Source organism: Hippoglossus hippoglossus, chromosome 4 (genome assembly GCF_009819705.1).
Source record: "Hippoglossus hippoglossus isolate fHipHip1 chromosome 4, fHipHip1.pri, whole genome shotgun sequence".
Classification (NCBI taxonomy): Eukaryota; Metazoa; Chordata; class Actinopteri; order Pleuronectiformes; family Pleuronectidae; genus Hippoglossus; species Hippoglossus hippoglossus.
The window spans coordinates 19,981,545-19,998,887 of record NC_047154.1 but is presented as its reverse complement, the minus strand read 5'-3'; the positions used below and the strand labels follow the sequence as shown (position 1 = coordinate 19,998,887).

Genomic DNA, 17,343 nt, shown 5'->3' with positions numbered 1-17,343 from the left:
ATCTTTATTTTTGGAGTGAATTGTGAATTTTGTTGTTATTTGAATGCACTTAATGAGCAGGCTGGACAATACAAATGTGCACTAGACCCATCATTTTAAAGTTTCACAAAAAAGAACAACTCTCAATAATTGTATATTTACCAGGACTGAACATTATTTCCTGTACATGACATCTTGTTTACAAGACATGTCATTTTCAGGTTAAAACAGAAGCTTAATTTACCAACAGTAGAGGCTCAGATTCATCAGTGCTAAAGCTCAGTTGTTTGAAGGAAAATGTTATAAATTTTCTCCAACTCAACAATCACTTTATCTGTTGTTGTTGATAACAATAATAATAATAAAAGGGTATTTATTCACAATCTGTCACATCATTGGTGAGTCTGTTTCCCGCTCCCCCTCTGTCATTCTCCCTTCTTCCTCCACAGGAGGAGAAGGAGGAGGAGGAGGAGGAGGAGGTAGAGATGAGTGGTCAGAGGTCACACTGAGGAGATCTGGGGGGAATGGAAGGACCAGGGCTGGATGGAGGTGACGGAAGGAGGCCCTGAACCCCTCCCAGGCAGCTGCCTCCACTTCTGCTGCTTTTACCTGGAGGAGAGAAGCTCTGCTGTATGTAACCAAACACTTTGGACAATTCCCTCAATAGAAGTCAGAAGTCAAGAACCACTATTTTACAGGCTTTAAGTCAAAGTTAAGACATGTTCTAACGATACATATCACGAAGCTTCAATTACAGTATTTCCAAATGATGTGCAGATAATGCTAATAATAATAGAGTTCTTGAGTTTGTTAAAGGCTATTTTCGACAATAAATAAATAACGAGCCATAAACAATTACAATGCAGCAATAGAATATAATTACATTATTAAAGAGGTGATCTGGTCACTTACTCTGGCCTGTTGTTGTCTCTTGGCCTCGGCCTCAGCAGCCAGACTCTGTTGTAACTCCACAGGAAAACTGAGCTCGTCTCTGACAGAAAATCAAACACAAGCACAACCCAATGTGGTTTGGAGGATTTACACATCTCAACATTCCTTTTTGCTGTTTCCGTGGAAAAATCGTTGAATGCAGAGGAAATAGATGCTTTGCCCATAGACCAGTGGCAGAGTTATCTCCTTGTTTTGTGCCTTTTCTTCATTCTTTCCTTCAAAATCATCTAGATTCTTCATTTTAAGCATCAGCCTCTGTGCCAGCATCAGTGTGTGGCTGGAGGCATTATATTTTCAGGTTGTCCATCAATCCCATTAAAGGTCAAAGGTCAAGGTCACTTTGACCAGACAAAATAAGTTTCTTTGCCTTGTGAACGTGTTATTTTAAGACAACATGAGAGAATCCTTTTAAATTTGGCACAAATGTTCTCTTAGACTCACAGATTAATTGATTCGATTTTGCTGGTCAAAGCTTTTTGTGGCCTCTTGAACATGATATCTCAATTTCTTCAAAATAGACCAGCTGTCGATTGGACTCAAAGATTATCTGATTAGATGTCAGGGGTCACAGGTCACGGTGACCTCATATAAATGTGTATGTAGACTGCACTGGTTGGCAGAGGCATGCAACTACTGGGCTGTAATTCTAATGAAATGCTGTCACTAACTGGGGTTAGGATGCTTAAGAAGGTGAGTTTCTACACTATATTAATCACAGAATCTGTGGGGACTTTACTCTCCTCAGTCTTACATGTCTGCTCTCTCCACTCGGATGCCCCAGCGACAGGCGACAGAGTCAACAGCTGCTTGTATCTGCTGAGCGATCCTCCTCCTGTGCTGTAGGATGTGGCTGAATGTGTGTTGGGCGAGAACGTCTCTGACCGCTGCCTGGACCAGAGTCTGCAACACCGTGGTCAGACTGGACAGGGTCGTGCTGCATCGAGCCACGTTCTCGATGTGGTAATAACACACGGCGCTCAGCTCCGGCCTCACCAAGTCCTTTGTCACCACCTGCATACAGACATGTGCTGTCTGGTAAAATACTTGCTTTAATCACAATCCTTTAACGTGAACTCTTGTGAATGTCGTCCTACTATGGTTTAAAGTTGCCAGTGACGTAAAAGTTTCATCTCAGGGCTCAGGGGAAGCAACGTTAATTTACAGTCATTTTCACATATGTAGCTAAATGTGAATATACTTCAGTTGTGTGTTTTATTGTTCTGTACCGTGTGAGGAGGAACCTTCAGCATCTTCAGTCGTATGTCAACCTTGTGACAAACATCAAGGAGAGGGAGATAGAAGAGAAGACCTGGGCAGAGGAAAGAGAAAGATTTCATCAAAAGATTTATAACATGAATTATTGTGTCGTTTTTGGGTTTTGAGTGATAGAAAAAATGTACATCACAGACATTAACTTTGTTTTAAGCATAATTTTGAAGATAAATAACTACAGAGTGACTTAGATTTTTGCTAAATTGCAGTATTCTGTGCCAACCTGGGCCTCTGGGTCTTTCACGCAGTAGGTGACCCAGTCTGAAGATCACAGCTCTCTCGTGCTCTCTAACTACCTGTCAATCAAAACGAAAGACATCAGTCCGTCCACATAAATGGAAACATATGAACGTTTCAGTTTGGTCTGTGGTGCAGTTTGTACTTTGAAACAGAACCAGATGGACAGAGGGAGGAAGAGGAGAACCAGAGACAAGGCAAGGACCATCAGCAGCCACTCCAACACTCCCAGGTCCCTGCGCCTCAAACCTGCGGAGAGCCACAGTAAATGGTATGAAGCACTCCAACCTCTGCACGGAAATAAAGACAATATTAACATTTAACTCAACTCAGATATTAACTCCGAAAGTGGAGAAAAGATATAAAACAACTTCTAAGATAGACAACTTTAAATTTGACTTTTACTTCTGCCATAAAAAGTGTAAACATAACAAAATGCAACAACATAATCAGTAATAAAGAACATGAATGAGGATCTGTCAGGATTCTCCTCAGGCTTCAACTTACCATCTTCCTGCTCTGCTGCCTCCAGGAGCCCCATGTTCTCCTCCTTGACCTCATCATCCCTCACTCTGTCTATGTCCACCACAGTTGATTTCAACTTCACCTCCACCTCCTGTTCTGCCTTCACATCGTTTGTCTTTGGCTTCTCTTTCCGAGGCTTCTCTTTCCTGCCCTCGGGGGCCCGGCCTGCCTTCGATGGCCTTTGCCGGTGACTCCTGGGAGGAACCACTGCTCCCCTCTCACTCTCCTCCTTGGACGTCATTCTGGAAGCGGGTAGGTGGACATTTGAGGACTTGTCCATGCCGGCTGGAGGCTCAGCAGTAAAGAATACAGAAGCGCAGAGGAAGGAAAAAAAGACGGAGCTGTGAGTCGCTTCCTCTGGCTGGAGTGTCTGGAGCTGTCTACTGTGGTAATGAGACACAATATGTTGGTGGTGAATCCAGCGATTTGAATGTGGGAGTGTAGGATGGCAGTGGGAGTGCCACATGGGACCAACTCTGTTTTGAAATATTTCTATGTCAACATTAGTGAGCATGAAATCAAATGTTTGTCAAAACAGCAAATTTTTTAATATCAAGATAATAAAATGAAAATCATTAAAACCATCTCTGTCGTTTTTACCCCTGATTTAACATTGCCCTATTTGATAGAAAAGCAGTTTATTCCAGTATTATTCTGTTTTATTTATCAATTCTTATCCAGATGTTTGAAGAAGGGTACAAATAATTATAGATTACAATCTATTTACCCCCAAATTTTATTTTTCAGTGGAGCTGAAGGATTCAGTGAGTCTTCACAGGGAATGTGCAGACTCAGGCTTTTCCTTTTCAAATAGCTGACACAGTTTTTACAGTTTTACAGGAAACCCCACACACACTATCCTCCCTGATGCAAACCTAATTAACCTGGAAGTCGATTCTGTGCCACATGTTCCCGTCTGTTATCGAAATCACGAGTCTAATTGTGTCCAAACCCATTATAAGGACATCTTCACTCAACTGTGGAGTGTTTATGGGATGAAATGGCATTAACTATGATCGTATAGGCATCCACACAATGAGCAAATCTATACATGAAGGTAATCTAAGATGGAATAAGGAGATTTGCCTGAGGGGAGGCCCACAGTCTGAGACTTTTACCAGATTACCACAAAGAGCAGGACATTGATAATACTTCAGAGACACTGACGGTTTGTGATTTGTTATTGTTGTGAAAATGTTTGGCACACATAGATATTATATTCCAAATATGAACAAATCATATTTAACTTTCATACTAATTCAAGCCAGCAGTTCAGTTTAGCGTCGATTTTCCTAATATAATGAATACAAATCGTCTTTTATTTCTTCTTCTTATCATATCCATTTCTTATTTTCCAGTTTACACAATCATCCGATGAGAGCCGTTCTCTGATCCCTTAAGGGGGGCTTATATTTATATTTAATTTTTGGATTTGTTCATGTTTAAATACTATGAATACTATAGAAAAACAGCATCTTTCAGACAACATCACACCCAATTTACATCTGTCCACTAAAGACAATGAAATCAGCCAATACTGAAAAGTGAACTTTTTAATAAATAACGTGAACAACTTTATTCTTCCTTCACAACACAAACAGAAGCTGGGACGAGACGAGACGATCCGATCCGATCTTTGTTTGTTTTATTTCGCGGTCACTGCACCGACAGCTCGGTTGAACTTCGCTGCTCAGGGACTTGAAAGAACCGCTTTATCTTTTAAATTCATTTTAAACCGTCTGTCATCAGACTTTACAGATTATTAACGTATTGACATCGAAATACACGCTTCTGTTCTGTGGTCACACGTTTAGCGGTCTGCTAGCTGCTGTTAGCTATAGCTAGCTACTGCTAGCTACTATTAGCTACTGTTAGCTACTGTTAACCGCGGTTAGCTAGCGAGCCACAGGTGCGCAGGTGAAGAAGAGGAAAGGTTGAGACATCTTGGGAGGATGAAGCCGCAGAGACACTGAGCACACGAGGTAACTTTGTGTCCACAGAACTTCAGGAAGCATTCGAGGACACCGTCTCTGTATTGGAACACTTTGCTAGCTGAGCAGTGGTGGATCATTTATTGCAACACATGATTTAGGTGGTTGGAAGCTAGTCAAAGTTATGCTAATCCAAGTGTTAGCCATGTGCAGCTAAGTTTGAAGCTACTTCCAAAGAGTTGATTTCCAACCAAAAAAATAAGGAGCTGCTGGACATTTTTAATCAATTTAACAAAAGATGAATTTTGAGTGTTTGACCATGATTTTTATTTTAGAGAGGATATTTTAGACCCAGCAAGACTAAGTAATTGTTATGTAAACATATGTATATGTATGAAAATATTCTGTATGTATATTATATATGTTCTGTATTTCCCAGTGTTCATAGTATCTTTACTTGTACTGTTCCATTTTGTTCTATCCCCTTTGCTGGTGGCACCTTTACCCATTGTGGTACTGATAGAGGATCTTATCTCATGATGCACTCCTCTGGTGTTCACACCACAGTTTCACCCGATCACTTTTTCCTCCATTTTGTTTCATGCTGTGTATTCTGTTTGTTCAGCAGGCAACATGAACCAGGAAGTGGCTTTTGCAAAGTTGAAGAAGGATGTTCGCTCCTTGCTCATTTCGTCCAAGCTGGGCCTGGACCCTGATAAGCTCAGGCGGGACTTTACTGCGATGTTGGGCTATCCCATGCCCCTGAAACTCCTGGGCTTCAGAAACGTCATGGACATGGCGAAGGAGATGCCTGACGTGGTGTCTATCAACTTCAACCCAGATGGTGGAATATTCTTAAAGGGTAGAGTTGATTTGCTCATTTGTGCGTGTTTATGAATTTGGATAATGTTGCACTTCGTTGCAGTGAAGTCACACTGGCTATGGTTTCCATCAATGCAGCTGTAAGCGATGAGTCCACGTCGGAAATTGAGGCGCTGGTAGCCAAGCAGCGCACGACTAAGACGGACAAGAAATTTAGCAGGGGTGGTGTCGGCTACTTATCGAACCGCTACCATCACCATTCCCCCCCTGTGATGCTTCCTCGAAGAGGTCGTGCTCCTCCAGCTCTCCCTGCCCAGCTCAGGGCACAGTTCCGCCTCCTGCTCTCCCAGGTATGACCTTATCATTCACTGTTTCCCATCAAAACCTCTTGTGTGTCTTCTCCACAATAAGCTGCACTGTTTGAAACTTTTCAGCTGTTTGATTAAAGGCATCATGAGCCAGAATGACTGTCTAAGCCAAATCGTTTGTTTGTTAAAACAGGACAAATATGATCAAATTGAGAGCGATTTTGAAGACGTTTTATTTTTTTATTTTAATCTAATCAAACGCACCCAATTAATGGCAAGGCCAGACTGAATCCTATGTTTATATTTCTAACCAAAATCATGTAGTTCTCATATTGCAAAATGTTGTGTAGTTAGAGTAATGAAGCAGCCCCTCTTCTAGGGTCCTCTCAGGTTATCTGACCTGGAGGTCAGCTTCCTGCGCTGCTTTGGCCACCCCCTGCGTGTCCACAACTATGGCTTCTACTCCACCGGAGAGATGCTGGAGGCAGCAGCAGACCTCGTCCAAATCCAGCAAGGCCGGCTGGGCTCAGTTCTGACCCTGAGGCAACACATGCTACCCAGGACACTGGTCAGACCGTGCAATACACCAAGGAGAACTGGACATGTGAAGCCACAGTCACCTGGAACTGACAAGCCAGCACCTAAAGGGCCAGGCACCATTGCTCAGACAGCCTCAATACTCCCAGGTGTGCTATTAGAGGGGTGGTTATACTTGGTAAACTGGTAAATGCATCCGTTTTTGGAGACACTGATGCATTTACACCCTTTTAACATCTTTATAAAATGTGTTTCTATTGAGCAATCTTTATCCAGTGTCTTGATTGCATTACACATGACTCTTTTTGAGATCGGATAGCTATTTAATCCGTCCAAGGTTTATGGATCGACTTGGTGTTAGCGGGTTAGTAATGATAAACCAACACACTGTTCAAACTCTATTTGAAATTTTGTAAGTTTTGCTCAAAAAGCACTGAGCAGTGGCTCCTAATATTTTGAAACACGTTTTTGCTTTTCAGCTCCAGTCCCAGTGAAGCAGAGTCCTTTGAACCAGTTGTCTGCGGAGACTACTTTGGTTCGTGTCTGTCAAGAGTCAATAACTGTCAGTAACAAGCCAAACAAGGTTGAGATGAACCACAAAGCTGAAGACGAGCTCTGCCAGGAAGATCAACTCTTTCAGAAACGTGTTCTCAAGGTTTGCTCTTATTTAAAACAAAGAAACTGCCATTTTTAGTTTGATCCATGTCCCAACCATTAACATGAAGGAAGTGGGGTTTATGACCTCTACTGCAGTCAGCTACCAGGGGCATGATGATGATTTCCCTTCACTTTTGTTGAGCTGTCATCTTGTCCATCTTCATATACAGTCTATGGTCTTGTTGGTGAAACTGGAAACACAAACAAAACTTAATGTTTTGTACATTTATTTAATTTAAGTTCAAATATCTCTGTTCTTTCTCATCAGCTGGAAGAGGAGCTTCGTCAAAGAATCCTGGAGAATGGAGTAGCTGGCACCATTAGTCAGGAGCTGAAGGACAACTTGCGAAAGGTTACATCCACTAGTTTGAGCCAGTTGATTCATAACTTTAAAACTATTTTGGAGAAGAAACAAGAAAGATGCATATTTTTTCTCTTTTGTAATGAAACTCTTTACATCCTCACACGCTGCAGGTTGTACATCAGACCTGTGGAGGGTTATCGGTGCACAATCTGCCTGCAGAGTATAAGGTAAAAGTAAATCAGTCATTCAATGCTCCTGTTTACCTTCATAGTGTCACAGGAGAGTGTAAGACAACTTATGCATTGTGACATTTTGGGCCGCTCATCTGTGTTTTTTTGCTCTTCAGAGGCTCTTTGGTGAGGAGCTGCCGCTGCTACAGAATGGCTTTGTCAGTGTCACAGAACTGGTCGGTGCCATGAGTGACACCTTGCACCTCAAACCTGCAGGGGGTGACGACGGACCCCACTGGATAGTTATGGACATCCATGACAATGAAAGCACACAATCAGGTGTGTACGTGCATGTGTACCAACAGTCAAGGCCTGTTTGTAGTTTGTTATGGGAAATGTGCTGTATGAACACCTCAGAAATATAAATGGCCAAAGCAGCTGTCATGGAGAGAGGGAGGACACACTTTTCTTAATATGGTTAGATATCAGTCAAGCGACAGAGTTGTGTAACAAATTCAACATTGCTTTTGGAAAGAAATGGTCAGACTGGCAGAATGGTGGAAACTTGGGGTGAGAGGATTGTTTGAAGTTGATTTTGCTGTAAATATAAATGTTATGTTTATATCATTTCCATCCCTCTATTTATGTATTCACTACAAGTGTCATTAGATTACCAGTCCCTCTGTATTTAACACTTTTCTAATGACCTGTTGGAATAAATTGTTTTATTGTGTCTGCGGCTTTGAACTTATCATGGAATGAATTTTTCTGTATTTTGTAGACTCAAAGGAAACTGACAGTACAAGCTACTACTTGAACGGTGGAGAGTCTCCTTGGGAAGGCAAACTGGAAGCAGACAACCATGAGATCACAGCCGATTATAAGAATGAGAAGCTAGAGACTAGTAACATTTCCAAGACCCAAGAAATGGTTAGGCAACATCTTTTTTTATTCTATTATTTTACATTACCAGACTCAATCTGAAAGCAAGAGACCCAAATGAAAATGTCACAGGAATACATAAATGTGAATCATGAATTTACACTTTAAACTTTTATTAGATATTTTATATTACTAATGTTTTGGTATAGTAATATCCTGTAGACTTACACCGCTCTGTCCTGCTCACTACTTGTTCTTTTTCCCCTTTTACTTTTTGTGTCTACCTGTAGAGGTCTGAGATTTACCCTGTCATTCAGGTGCATTGCAGCCCTGCTGTGCCCCTGGATGCTCTGCAGAGTCAGCGTCTCAAACCGCCAATGCGCCGTCAAGCTCAAGAGCATCTACAAGCCCTGGTGGAACATGTAGAGTCGCCAGGACATTTCTACATCCGCTTCAGCAACAGCAAAGAGGCGCAGGCTATGGAGGACATGATGATTGAGATGAGGTGGTGGACGTGTTCTTGGCCACTTGTTTAAAAGACTTAAGAACAAAGTACATTTGAATTTATTAGCAGTCTGCTGTGTTTGCTATTTCATAATTCCTGGCACACTCTCATTCTTAGTAAAAAAAAATACAGCTTTGACTAAGTGCAAAGTTGAAGCTGGGACTCTGAAATTTAAAAATAAATCACTAATCAAAAATAAATCCCACATTTTAATAATTTCAAAACTGCTTCAGCCTTAAATTCACATGATTCCTGATACTTCTCTTGGAGCAATGACTTTGTTTCACTCTCCCTCTTGCGTTTGTGCTATAGACGATGTTACACCTCTCCCAAGGTGTCGGAGCGTTACACCCTCCGTAAGCCATTTGTACGACGGGGTCAGGTCTGCTGCGTGTCACCAGGTGGAATATGGTTCTACCGAGTGGTGATCCATCAGATCATCAGTCCCACTCAAGTCGAGGTGTACTACGTCGACTTCGGTGGAATGACTATTGTGCAGAGCGACAACCTCAAGTTCCTCAAGTATGGGCATCTCAGACATTGAAGCAGTTAATCGATGGAAGTCTTACCACTAAGCTGGTCAGTGTGTGTGTGTGTCTTTTACTGAGCTCTCTTCATCTCTTTTCACCAGGTCATGCTACTTGGTTCTTCCTGCACAAGCTGTTCCGTCATCACTTGCTGGAATCAAACCCAACTCTGTGAGTGTGATAGCTGACCTAATATTCTATGCAGAGTTCTGCACCACTTCAATGTTAAAACCAAAATGTCAACTATATCCCTCTTCTATCTGCTTATAGTTAATTAAACATTAAATTTAACTTAAATGCAGACAGTAGTGGTTCCCTCATAAACATTTGAATCTTCCTAAAGGATAAAATAGTATAAACCAATATTCACTGGGTATATTGTCAGAAGATTAACATGTTTTCTTGGTGAGTCTTTCTACAGTTGCACACAGTTTTATTATTCAGAGCTGTAATCATTGACTTTTTAGGAGTGTGAGTGTTGTGGTTTTTCTCTCTCAGGGCAGCTGGACTGCTGAGGCCACTGCTTGTTTCCAGAAGCTGTGCTCTGATCGCACCCTGGTGGGGATTACGTGTTGTAACACTGGAGATGTGCTGCAGCTCTACCTGTGTGACACACTTACTGCTGACAACGTCTACATCCACCTTGCCCTGCTGAGCCAAGGACATGGGACACAGTGCTGCCCTGCAGCCAGTGCAGCAGTGAGCCCCTCACACACAAACTCTTATTTGCATCGTGATTATGATAAATACAAAAGTTTTTGATCAGTCAGCTGACTGGTGCCATGTTCTTTCCTCAGCTGTGTGTCCAGGTCAATCCAGTGAGTCTCTACTTGGGGGAGGGAAAGTTTGACCTGCCGGAGATAAAGGAGGAGATGATCTGCCCTGAGCCAGCAAACACTCCTGAGCCATCCATGTCAGCCACACTGAAGGTAGTCCACACACACACACACTCACACACACACACAGGCCTGGCTGCTGCTCTTCTTTATTAAAATCTATGAGGTTGTGGTTCAAAGAAAAGATTAGTGTGAGTACTTGCTTACTTGGATGCGTGTGGTGGAGTTGTAGAATATGATGACTCAGTTGTTTTCTTATCTATGAGAGCACTCTCCTTGTCTCTTCTCTTGCTCCCTCTCACACGTCAGTCTTTCGATGTTGCTGTTGTTCCTCTCCATTCATAGCTCTTATCTTACTGGCCATACTGTGAGTGGTGCAGGCCCACTGCAGCACCAAGCACCCTCAACACACAAACTGTACTGGCGTGCACACACAAACAGTCAGTGCACGAACATATAGTCTGACTATTGGAAGGTCACAGCTTGTTGTTGTTTAGTAAATAAGATGGCAGCCAATCAGTGAGCTGTTTGAGGACTATTGGCTTATAAGGCAACAGTATACCTCCATGAATAAAGGAACCTCACTGGTGACTAACTCGAGTTTCTGTTCATAGGTAGTAAGTTACTAATGTGTTGCTGCTTCTGAAATTGGGTATCAGAAAGGTTTCCCACACCCAGTGTTCTCTTGTTCCTCACGGTACTTTTCCTCTGACGAGAGCAACTGATCCTGTTGACATCACAGTTGTGTAAATAGTAAACTTGAAGCTACCATACAATCATGGCTCTATTTAAAATGTGTCAGCTGATCGTGTTTCAAACCTCAATACTGTTTTCTCAGTCTGTGCTGACTGTGCATCATGCTGCTCTGAATACTGATTTTAATGTGTACATGTAACAGGTAAGCCTGAGCCAATATTTACTGTCACCCAACAACTTGTTATCTTTCCTTCTTGTGCAATGCTTGTTCTAAACTTGCCTGTTTGGAATGGGCTGTTTGTAAATGAGCTCACTCAGTCCACAGAACCCTGAAGCTGCGTCACCGCTGCTTCTCCAAGAGCTGTTCACCTGTTTATTCAAAGTTCAGTGAGGCGATGAGCAGACCCCTGAACTGGAGAATTAATAGATGTTGCTGTTGTCGTGATTGACACTGTCACTTCCGTTAATGAGTCCCAGCCACTGCTGCTACATAGCAAAGTCAACACTGCACTTCCTCTGGTGTTAAGTCGATAAGATGAACTGTTCTCGAGATATGTGAATTAAATTAGGGCTGAAAAGTAGATTCATAAAAATAAAGTTACATTAAAGACAGCCTTTTTTCCTGAAATATTTGTTTCTTGTGATCATAATGGAAATAAACAGCTTCAATTATACTTACAATTAACTTAGTCATAAATCGATTGCAGTGATTCAACACCTGTTTGGACTCAGACATACTGGCTGGATTTTCTTTCTGTAGAATTGCAGTTTCCCTCATTACATCACTGCGCCTTGATTACCTCGGTCATCCTCTCAACAACTCCTCTCTCCCTTTCTCGTCTAAACACGCAGCCTGCGAGCTCTGGAATAGTCTCCCATCCCTCATTAGCTCCTGTCTCACTACGGATGAATTTATATCTCATTTAAAGTCCTATCTTTTTAATCTTTTTAATTCAGCCTGATTCTGTCTCACATTTCTGTTGTCTGTCATTTTATCTCAGCTTTTTTCTTTTAAGGCATCTGTCTCTTTTATTGTTTTTACTGTCTTTTATCCATACTTCTGTTTTAGTTTTTTTGCCATTTTTGTTATTTTGAACATGCTATATAAATAAATCTGACCTATGAACTTATTTATCAATCCCTAGCACATTCAACCATGGACCAGTGTATTTGTTTGTGCGACGTAAGTGTGAAGCACTCAGAGGTTTCTTGGTGTCTCAGGTTGAAGAGGAAGAGCCGCCTGCCCTGGAGTGGATTGAGGACAGTGAGGTCAATCATCACGTCCAAGTATGACCACCAGACACTGACTTTATGCACAGCCACACCTCCAACATCTTCACTGTGTGTATTTAGAAAGCTTAGATCTGTTCGAATTTGGATGCCTTTTAGATTTTGTGTTTCACTCTTTAGGAAGGATTTAGACTGAAATATTGTTTTTAACTTGCTTGTGGAATACAACTCATGATTATCGATTTTGGATTGCTGATTCACTGCAGTCACCTTATTTTAATAAAGATTATATGGTAGAAAATTATGTTTATCTGTATGTGGACAAAATGATTTTATGTTAACAAAACAGAATAGTGTGAGCAACTGCTTCTTAAGTCTAACTATTGTGTCTTCTTAAGGATACGCAGGCCGTCAACCCATTCAGTGTTCTTCTGAATGAACAAACACTCAGCTGTAGTGAATTGGCCTTGGCCGTGACCAATGAGTTTCCTCATGCTAACTCTACAAGTCCTGCTACCAGTCCCCTCGTCCCTCCAGATGTGATCCAGACCAAGACAACCCCAGCTCACTGTAAAGCTGATCTCACAGTGAGGAGACATCTTTTGTCTTTTTATAGAAGCAATTCATAACTGGAGTTAAGGAAACGGTAAAGTAATGAGTGATACCAGTTTTTTTTCTTATTTAAAAAAACAACTTGATTCTGTTTTCAGATGTTGAGCAAGACACCAAGTACTTCCAGCAATAATTTGGGCTCCTGCTATCAGACTCCTGGGGAGGAGCAGCACCAGCCGAAGATCGCTGCCCCTTTAGTGGTCGCACCACCTCGGATCCTGAGGACCCTCAGCCTCCATACCCCTGACCTGGGCAAAATCCAGAGCTGCATTCAGGGTACATATACACCTATATTCATTGATGTTATGAGGGAGGTACAGCACACAGTGTGGGTATAATTCATAATGATAATAACTAATACTTATAATAGGTTTGTGAGTGGCAACACATTTATTACACATATATTAAAGCTCTTTCAGCAAATGTAATTTTGTCAATGTTGAATGGAACCTTGTTGTTTCTCTTGTTACTGTTCATCATATGGCAAAAAGCTTCACTACTTGTATGGTGCTAAGATTTTGTACAAGTTCGGTGCATCTTGATTCAATTTGAAGGGACTGTTGGGCCATGGCAGAGGAATGAGCTCTAGTGAGTGTTGTAGCTTTTCCTAGTTCTTTTATTTGGGAGACAATCACATTTCCATAATGCTTTAGAGGGTGTAAACAGGAAATGTAATCATGCCAAGTTTTTGTTTGTACTGTATTTGTTTACATTTGGCACCATTAAATCTATGATGGATCTAAGTTTAAGGATTAGATTAATCCAAATGCATTGTTAGAGTCAAAATACATAAAGATATACACTAGATTTCTAAAGTCATCTTATAAAGCTTTAATCCTGAGTAAGTAAAGTTCCCTTTATATTGTAAAATGTTAACATTGTGGAACAAAAGTCCAAATGTGCATACAAAGCCTTGTCTCTCTTGCACACACACACACACATTTTGTAATAGGATTATACAATGACCTTCATCAACCTGCACATATGCACACATTGGCTCTCGCTCTCTCTCTCGCTCTCTCTTGCTCTCTCTCTCTACCACACAGAAAAAAAGCCTTCAATGAAATTAGAGTTTATCCATGGATGCATAGAGGGTGTATTGATTTCCATCGTGCTGCTTGCAGTAGTGGATGTACCTGTACTGAGAACCTGACACAGATTCAATTAGATCTGTTACCAGAGCTATTTGACCCAACAAGCCGCTTTCATTGCATTTGTCCTGATATCGATACACTGCTGTTCCACCACGCTTCCACTCGGACAGTGTTAATGAAAGGAAGAGTTGGTCACGGCAGATTTATCTACAAATCGCTTTTTGCAACCTGCAGCGTTTTAGAGTGGTTCACACAGATGCCCAATTACAGATTAAAAAACACAATATTCTAAGTAGTTACTGTATATTAACTATAGGCTAATGGAAGTAGTGAAATAGAAATTCTTCCTTCTCATATTTGGTCTCCTCGTATGCCCAGAGAAACGTTATGCTGTGCTCCCTGAAAAACCTGACACGGCAGAAACTTAACTCAGAAAAGAAAAGTCTACACTTACACACACAAATGCAAACTAGGCACTTGTCCATTGTCGCGATCCTCCTGTCTCTCTCATGATGGGCCTACGGCTGTGTGTGACTGCTCAGCAGATTTGTTACCTGCAAGGGTCAGGACTCAGCTGGTTTTTCTGGAGTCTCTGCAGAAATGAAAATGACCATTTCTATGGTTATTTATTTATCAGGCAGTTTGTTATGTTAAAACTAAGTTAACAATAGCAGAGAATCTTGCTTTTGCTGACCTCCAGTGGTTGAAGTTCTTACCTTTGCTGATGTAATGAACTAGTGCACTTTCAGTGAGCTTGCGATATCACTGTCGGGTATGAGTGCGGGTCCAGCAGAAGACACCTCTGAACAACTGTAGGGACATAGTTTGTCTCATGTTTAGTCTGGGACCTAAAGACAAGAACCCATCAGGTGTTATGGAGGTGACGCTGTAGCAGGGCGACAGTCAAGATGGTTTTTAGTGACATTTGTAAATTAAGAGAACTTTGTTCGGCGTGACAAATGCTCTTTTGTGACAATAGACAATATCACTTCCAACATGGCAAAGTATACATTTATGTGAAATGTATAAAAGTATTAATATTGATTTATGTTTGTTTCTGTTCCAGGTGCACCTGTGTCTCTGCTCCACATACGTAACCCTGGCATCATGTTTCCTTTGTTTGGGGGCAGGTAGGTTTGAGCCTCCTGTAATTAATCTGAAACCAACTTCCAACTACCTGAATGAGTCAAAACACAAAGGAAGCTTTATTTACAGCATATTCTAATAACTATCACTGACCTGAAGGAAGTGTTAACATATTTTTTATAAGAAGTTACTTTTCATGTCATTTTAATCATCTAGATTATTTGAACCTAGAATATGTTAAACTAGTTAGTTAGTTTGTAGTTGCTGTATTTGTTGCACTTGTCGAACAAAATACAGGAAATGAATGGTTGTTCTTTAACAGTGAATAAGTTTGTCAGTGTTGTTTGTTATAAAAACACTTTTTGTTTGGGTCAAGTGTTTTATCCTTTTCTCAGAAGCCATCAAGATGCCCGTGATGTAATGAATCTTATTTTTTTATTTCTTTTTGCGTGGTAATATTTTTCTGATTAAGGTTAAAACATTTCAATATTCAAACATAATGAACGTTACAGTCGTATGTAAGTCATGAAAAATTTAATTTTAGTTTGGGGAATAAATTTATTATGAATGTTTTATTGTCTCAATTTGAGTCTTGTGATTCTTAGAAGTGGACGGTCCTTTCCTCTGTTTTCTTCTTCATGCAGCCACGACCTGACATTAGTACGTAGAGAACCTTTAAAACACATTGGCTTTTTTCCGCTTTTAGTTTATTTTATGGAGCAATAAACATTTTAATGTAATCTAACAAATAAAATATGAGCAAGAATATAAAACATAAATTCTAGTCAAATTTCTTGTCCAGCACTTTATCACTTGTGATGCTCAGCTGTAAACGAACAGACATAAACACCATGGACAGTTGGTAAATGTAAGAAGACGAATGCATATAAATATGTATTTCTGCAGAATACTTTTGCTGTTGAAATTCTTCAAACATAGAGCATCGGATGTTATAGTTTCTTTGTCGTGTTTCTTCTTGGTCTTTTGACCTTCTAGAAAAAATAAATAAAATCCAGTAAATTTTTCATTTCAGCGTTGATTCAGTAATTCTGCAGCTGTCGTGCAATTCCTCACTTCTTCAGTGTCAATGTTACATTCACCCCAGCAATTAATCCACACTTTGCCTTGTCCTGCTGACTCAATCAAATCTCGTATTTACACGAGTCCTGTTTTCCTGCTTGCGAACAGCTGCACATTAAAGCTGTGTCTGAGAGAAGATGATTTAAGAGACGAGATCGCCGCACAGGAACAATGAATATAAAGCAACATCCCAGAGACCAGCTCTAAAATCCCTGACGCTCATTGTCTCATTCATTTTCCGATGAGAGAAAAACATGGTGTGTCTTTTTGAAACCTGCAGAGACTGGAACTGAAGCTCAGGAACCAAATTGTGTTCAGACTAAAGGTTAAAGCCGAGTGTGTAGTCCGGGATCATTAGTCTGCATCCTGCTGAGCTCCCTGACCTTTCCTGGCTCAGCCAATTAGCTTTTTAAAAGGCTCCTAATGAGAGGAGCTCCTCCTCTCACTGAAAAACAGCAACACAATGAAGGCCATTAACCTACATACTGTACACACATACTCGTTCACTCATTCTGGTGGGGACCTGACTTTGGCATAATGCATTTCCTTGCCCCTGACCCTCAAGCAGCTATAGACAGGTCCAGCAAAGCTGTTGGATGCTCGGTTTCTGGACCCCACAGATATAGTTAAACACATTTAAATGACAAATTAGATTTAGGATAAATGTAAATAATGTTCTTATACACCTGCTTTTATTTTGTTATACAAAAGCCAAACCCTGTTTCAGATTTGTATCATAACCATAGACTGTATATAAAATATGTCACCTATTGGCCCAGTGTGCTTGTTTTAGCATTCGTAGTTGTTTTAGTGATCTTGTCTGGGTGGAGATATTTAGCTAAACAAAGGTCACGTGGACGAAGGGGAAACCATCCGTTCAAAAAATGTCCACAATAGTGTCGACGAAGCCTGAAACTGTTTAAATACTCACACACACATACACACACTACTTCTTGGGACAAACACAAAATGACGAACATAGACAAATTGCTGTGTTTAACAAGCATACGCACACACTCGGTAAACCTTATTAAGCAGGAGAGTAATGTGGTTGCAGTTGAATCAGCAGCCGACAGCAGAAGAGCATCTCTCTGCTGAATGA

General features: G+C 41.0%; 2 protein-coding genes across 8 annotated transcripts; one reads left to right on the top strand and one right to left on the bottom strand.

Annotated features, from left to right (window-relative positions):
* Window positions 1-22: 22 nt before the first annotated feature.
* On the bottom strand, window positions 23-5,500 carry nphs2 (NPHS2 stomatin family member, podocin). 3 transcript variants are annotated; one of them, XM_034583504.1, is made up of 8 exons: window positions 5,353-5,500; window positions 2,947-3,249; window positions 2,585-2,688; window positions 2,426-2,498; window positions 2,157-2,239; window positions 1,682-1,941; window positions 892-970; window positions 23-588 (listed from the first exon to the last, which is right to left on the bottom strand). In XM_034583504.1, exons 1-8 carry the CDS (start codon window positions 5,402-5,404, stop codon window positions 367-369), a joined length of 1,176 nt encoding a protein of 391 aa, XP_034439395.1. In that variant the 5' UTR covers window positions 5,405-5,500; the 3' UTR covers window positions 23-366. The 3 variants fall into 3 exon arrangements, with proteins under 3 accessions (XP_034439395.1, XP_034439396.1, XP_034439397.1); XM_034583505.1 differs by having other exon boundaries at window positions 2,947-3,206; window positions 5,353-5,475; XM_034583506.1 differs by having other exon boundaries at window positions 2,947-3,206; window positions 5,359-5,447.
* tdrd5 (tudor domain containing 5) lies at window positions 4,827-15,430 on the top strand. 5 transcript variants are annotated; one of them, XM_034583498.1, is made up of 18 exons: window positions 4,827-4,946; window positions 5,524-5,757; window positions 5,856-6,067; window positions 6,405-6,711; window positions 7,042-7,217; window positions 7,488-7,571; window positions 7,694-7,750; window positions 7,870-8,032; window positions 8,475-8,623; window positions 8,866-9,080; window positions 9,393-9,602; window positions 9,712-9,778; window positions 10,106-10,306; window positions 10,405-10,536; window positions 12,361-12,426; window positions 12,768-12,956; window positions 13,080-13,257; window positions 15,142-15,430. In XM_034583498.1, exons 2-18 carry the CDS (start codon window positions 5,529-5,531, stop codon window positions 15,207-15,209), a joined length of 2,703 nt encoding a protein of 900 aa, XP_034439389.1. In that variant the 5' UTR covers window positions 4,827-4,946; window positions 5,524-5,528; the 3' UTR covers window positions 15,210-15,430. The 5 variants fall into 5 exon arrangements, with proteins under 5 accessions (XP_034439389.1, XP_034439393.1, XP_034439388.1 ...); XM_034583502.1 differs by having other exon boundaries at window positions 5,521-5,757; window positions 8,893-9,080; XM_034583497.1 differs by having other exon boundaries at window positions 5,521-5,757.
* Window positions 15,431-17,343: the final 1,913 nt, after the last annotated feature.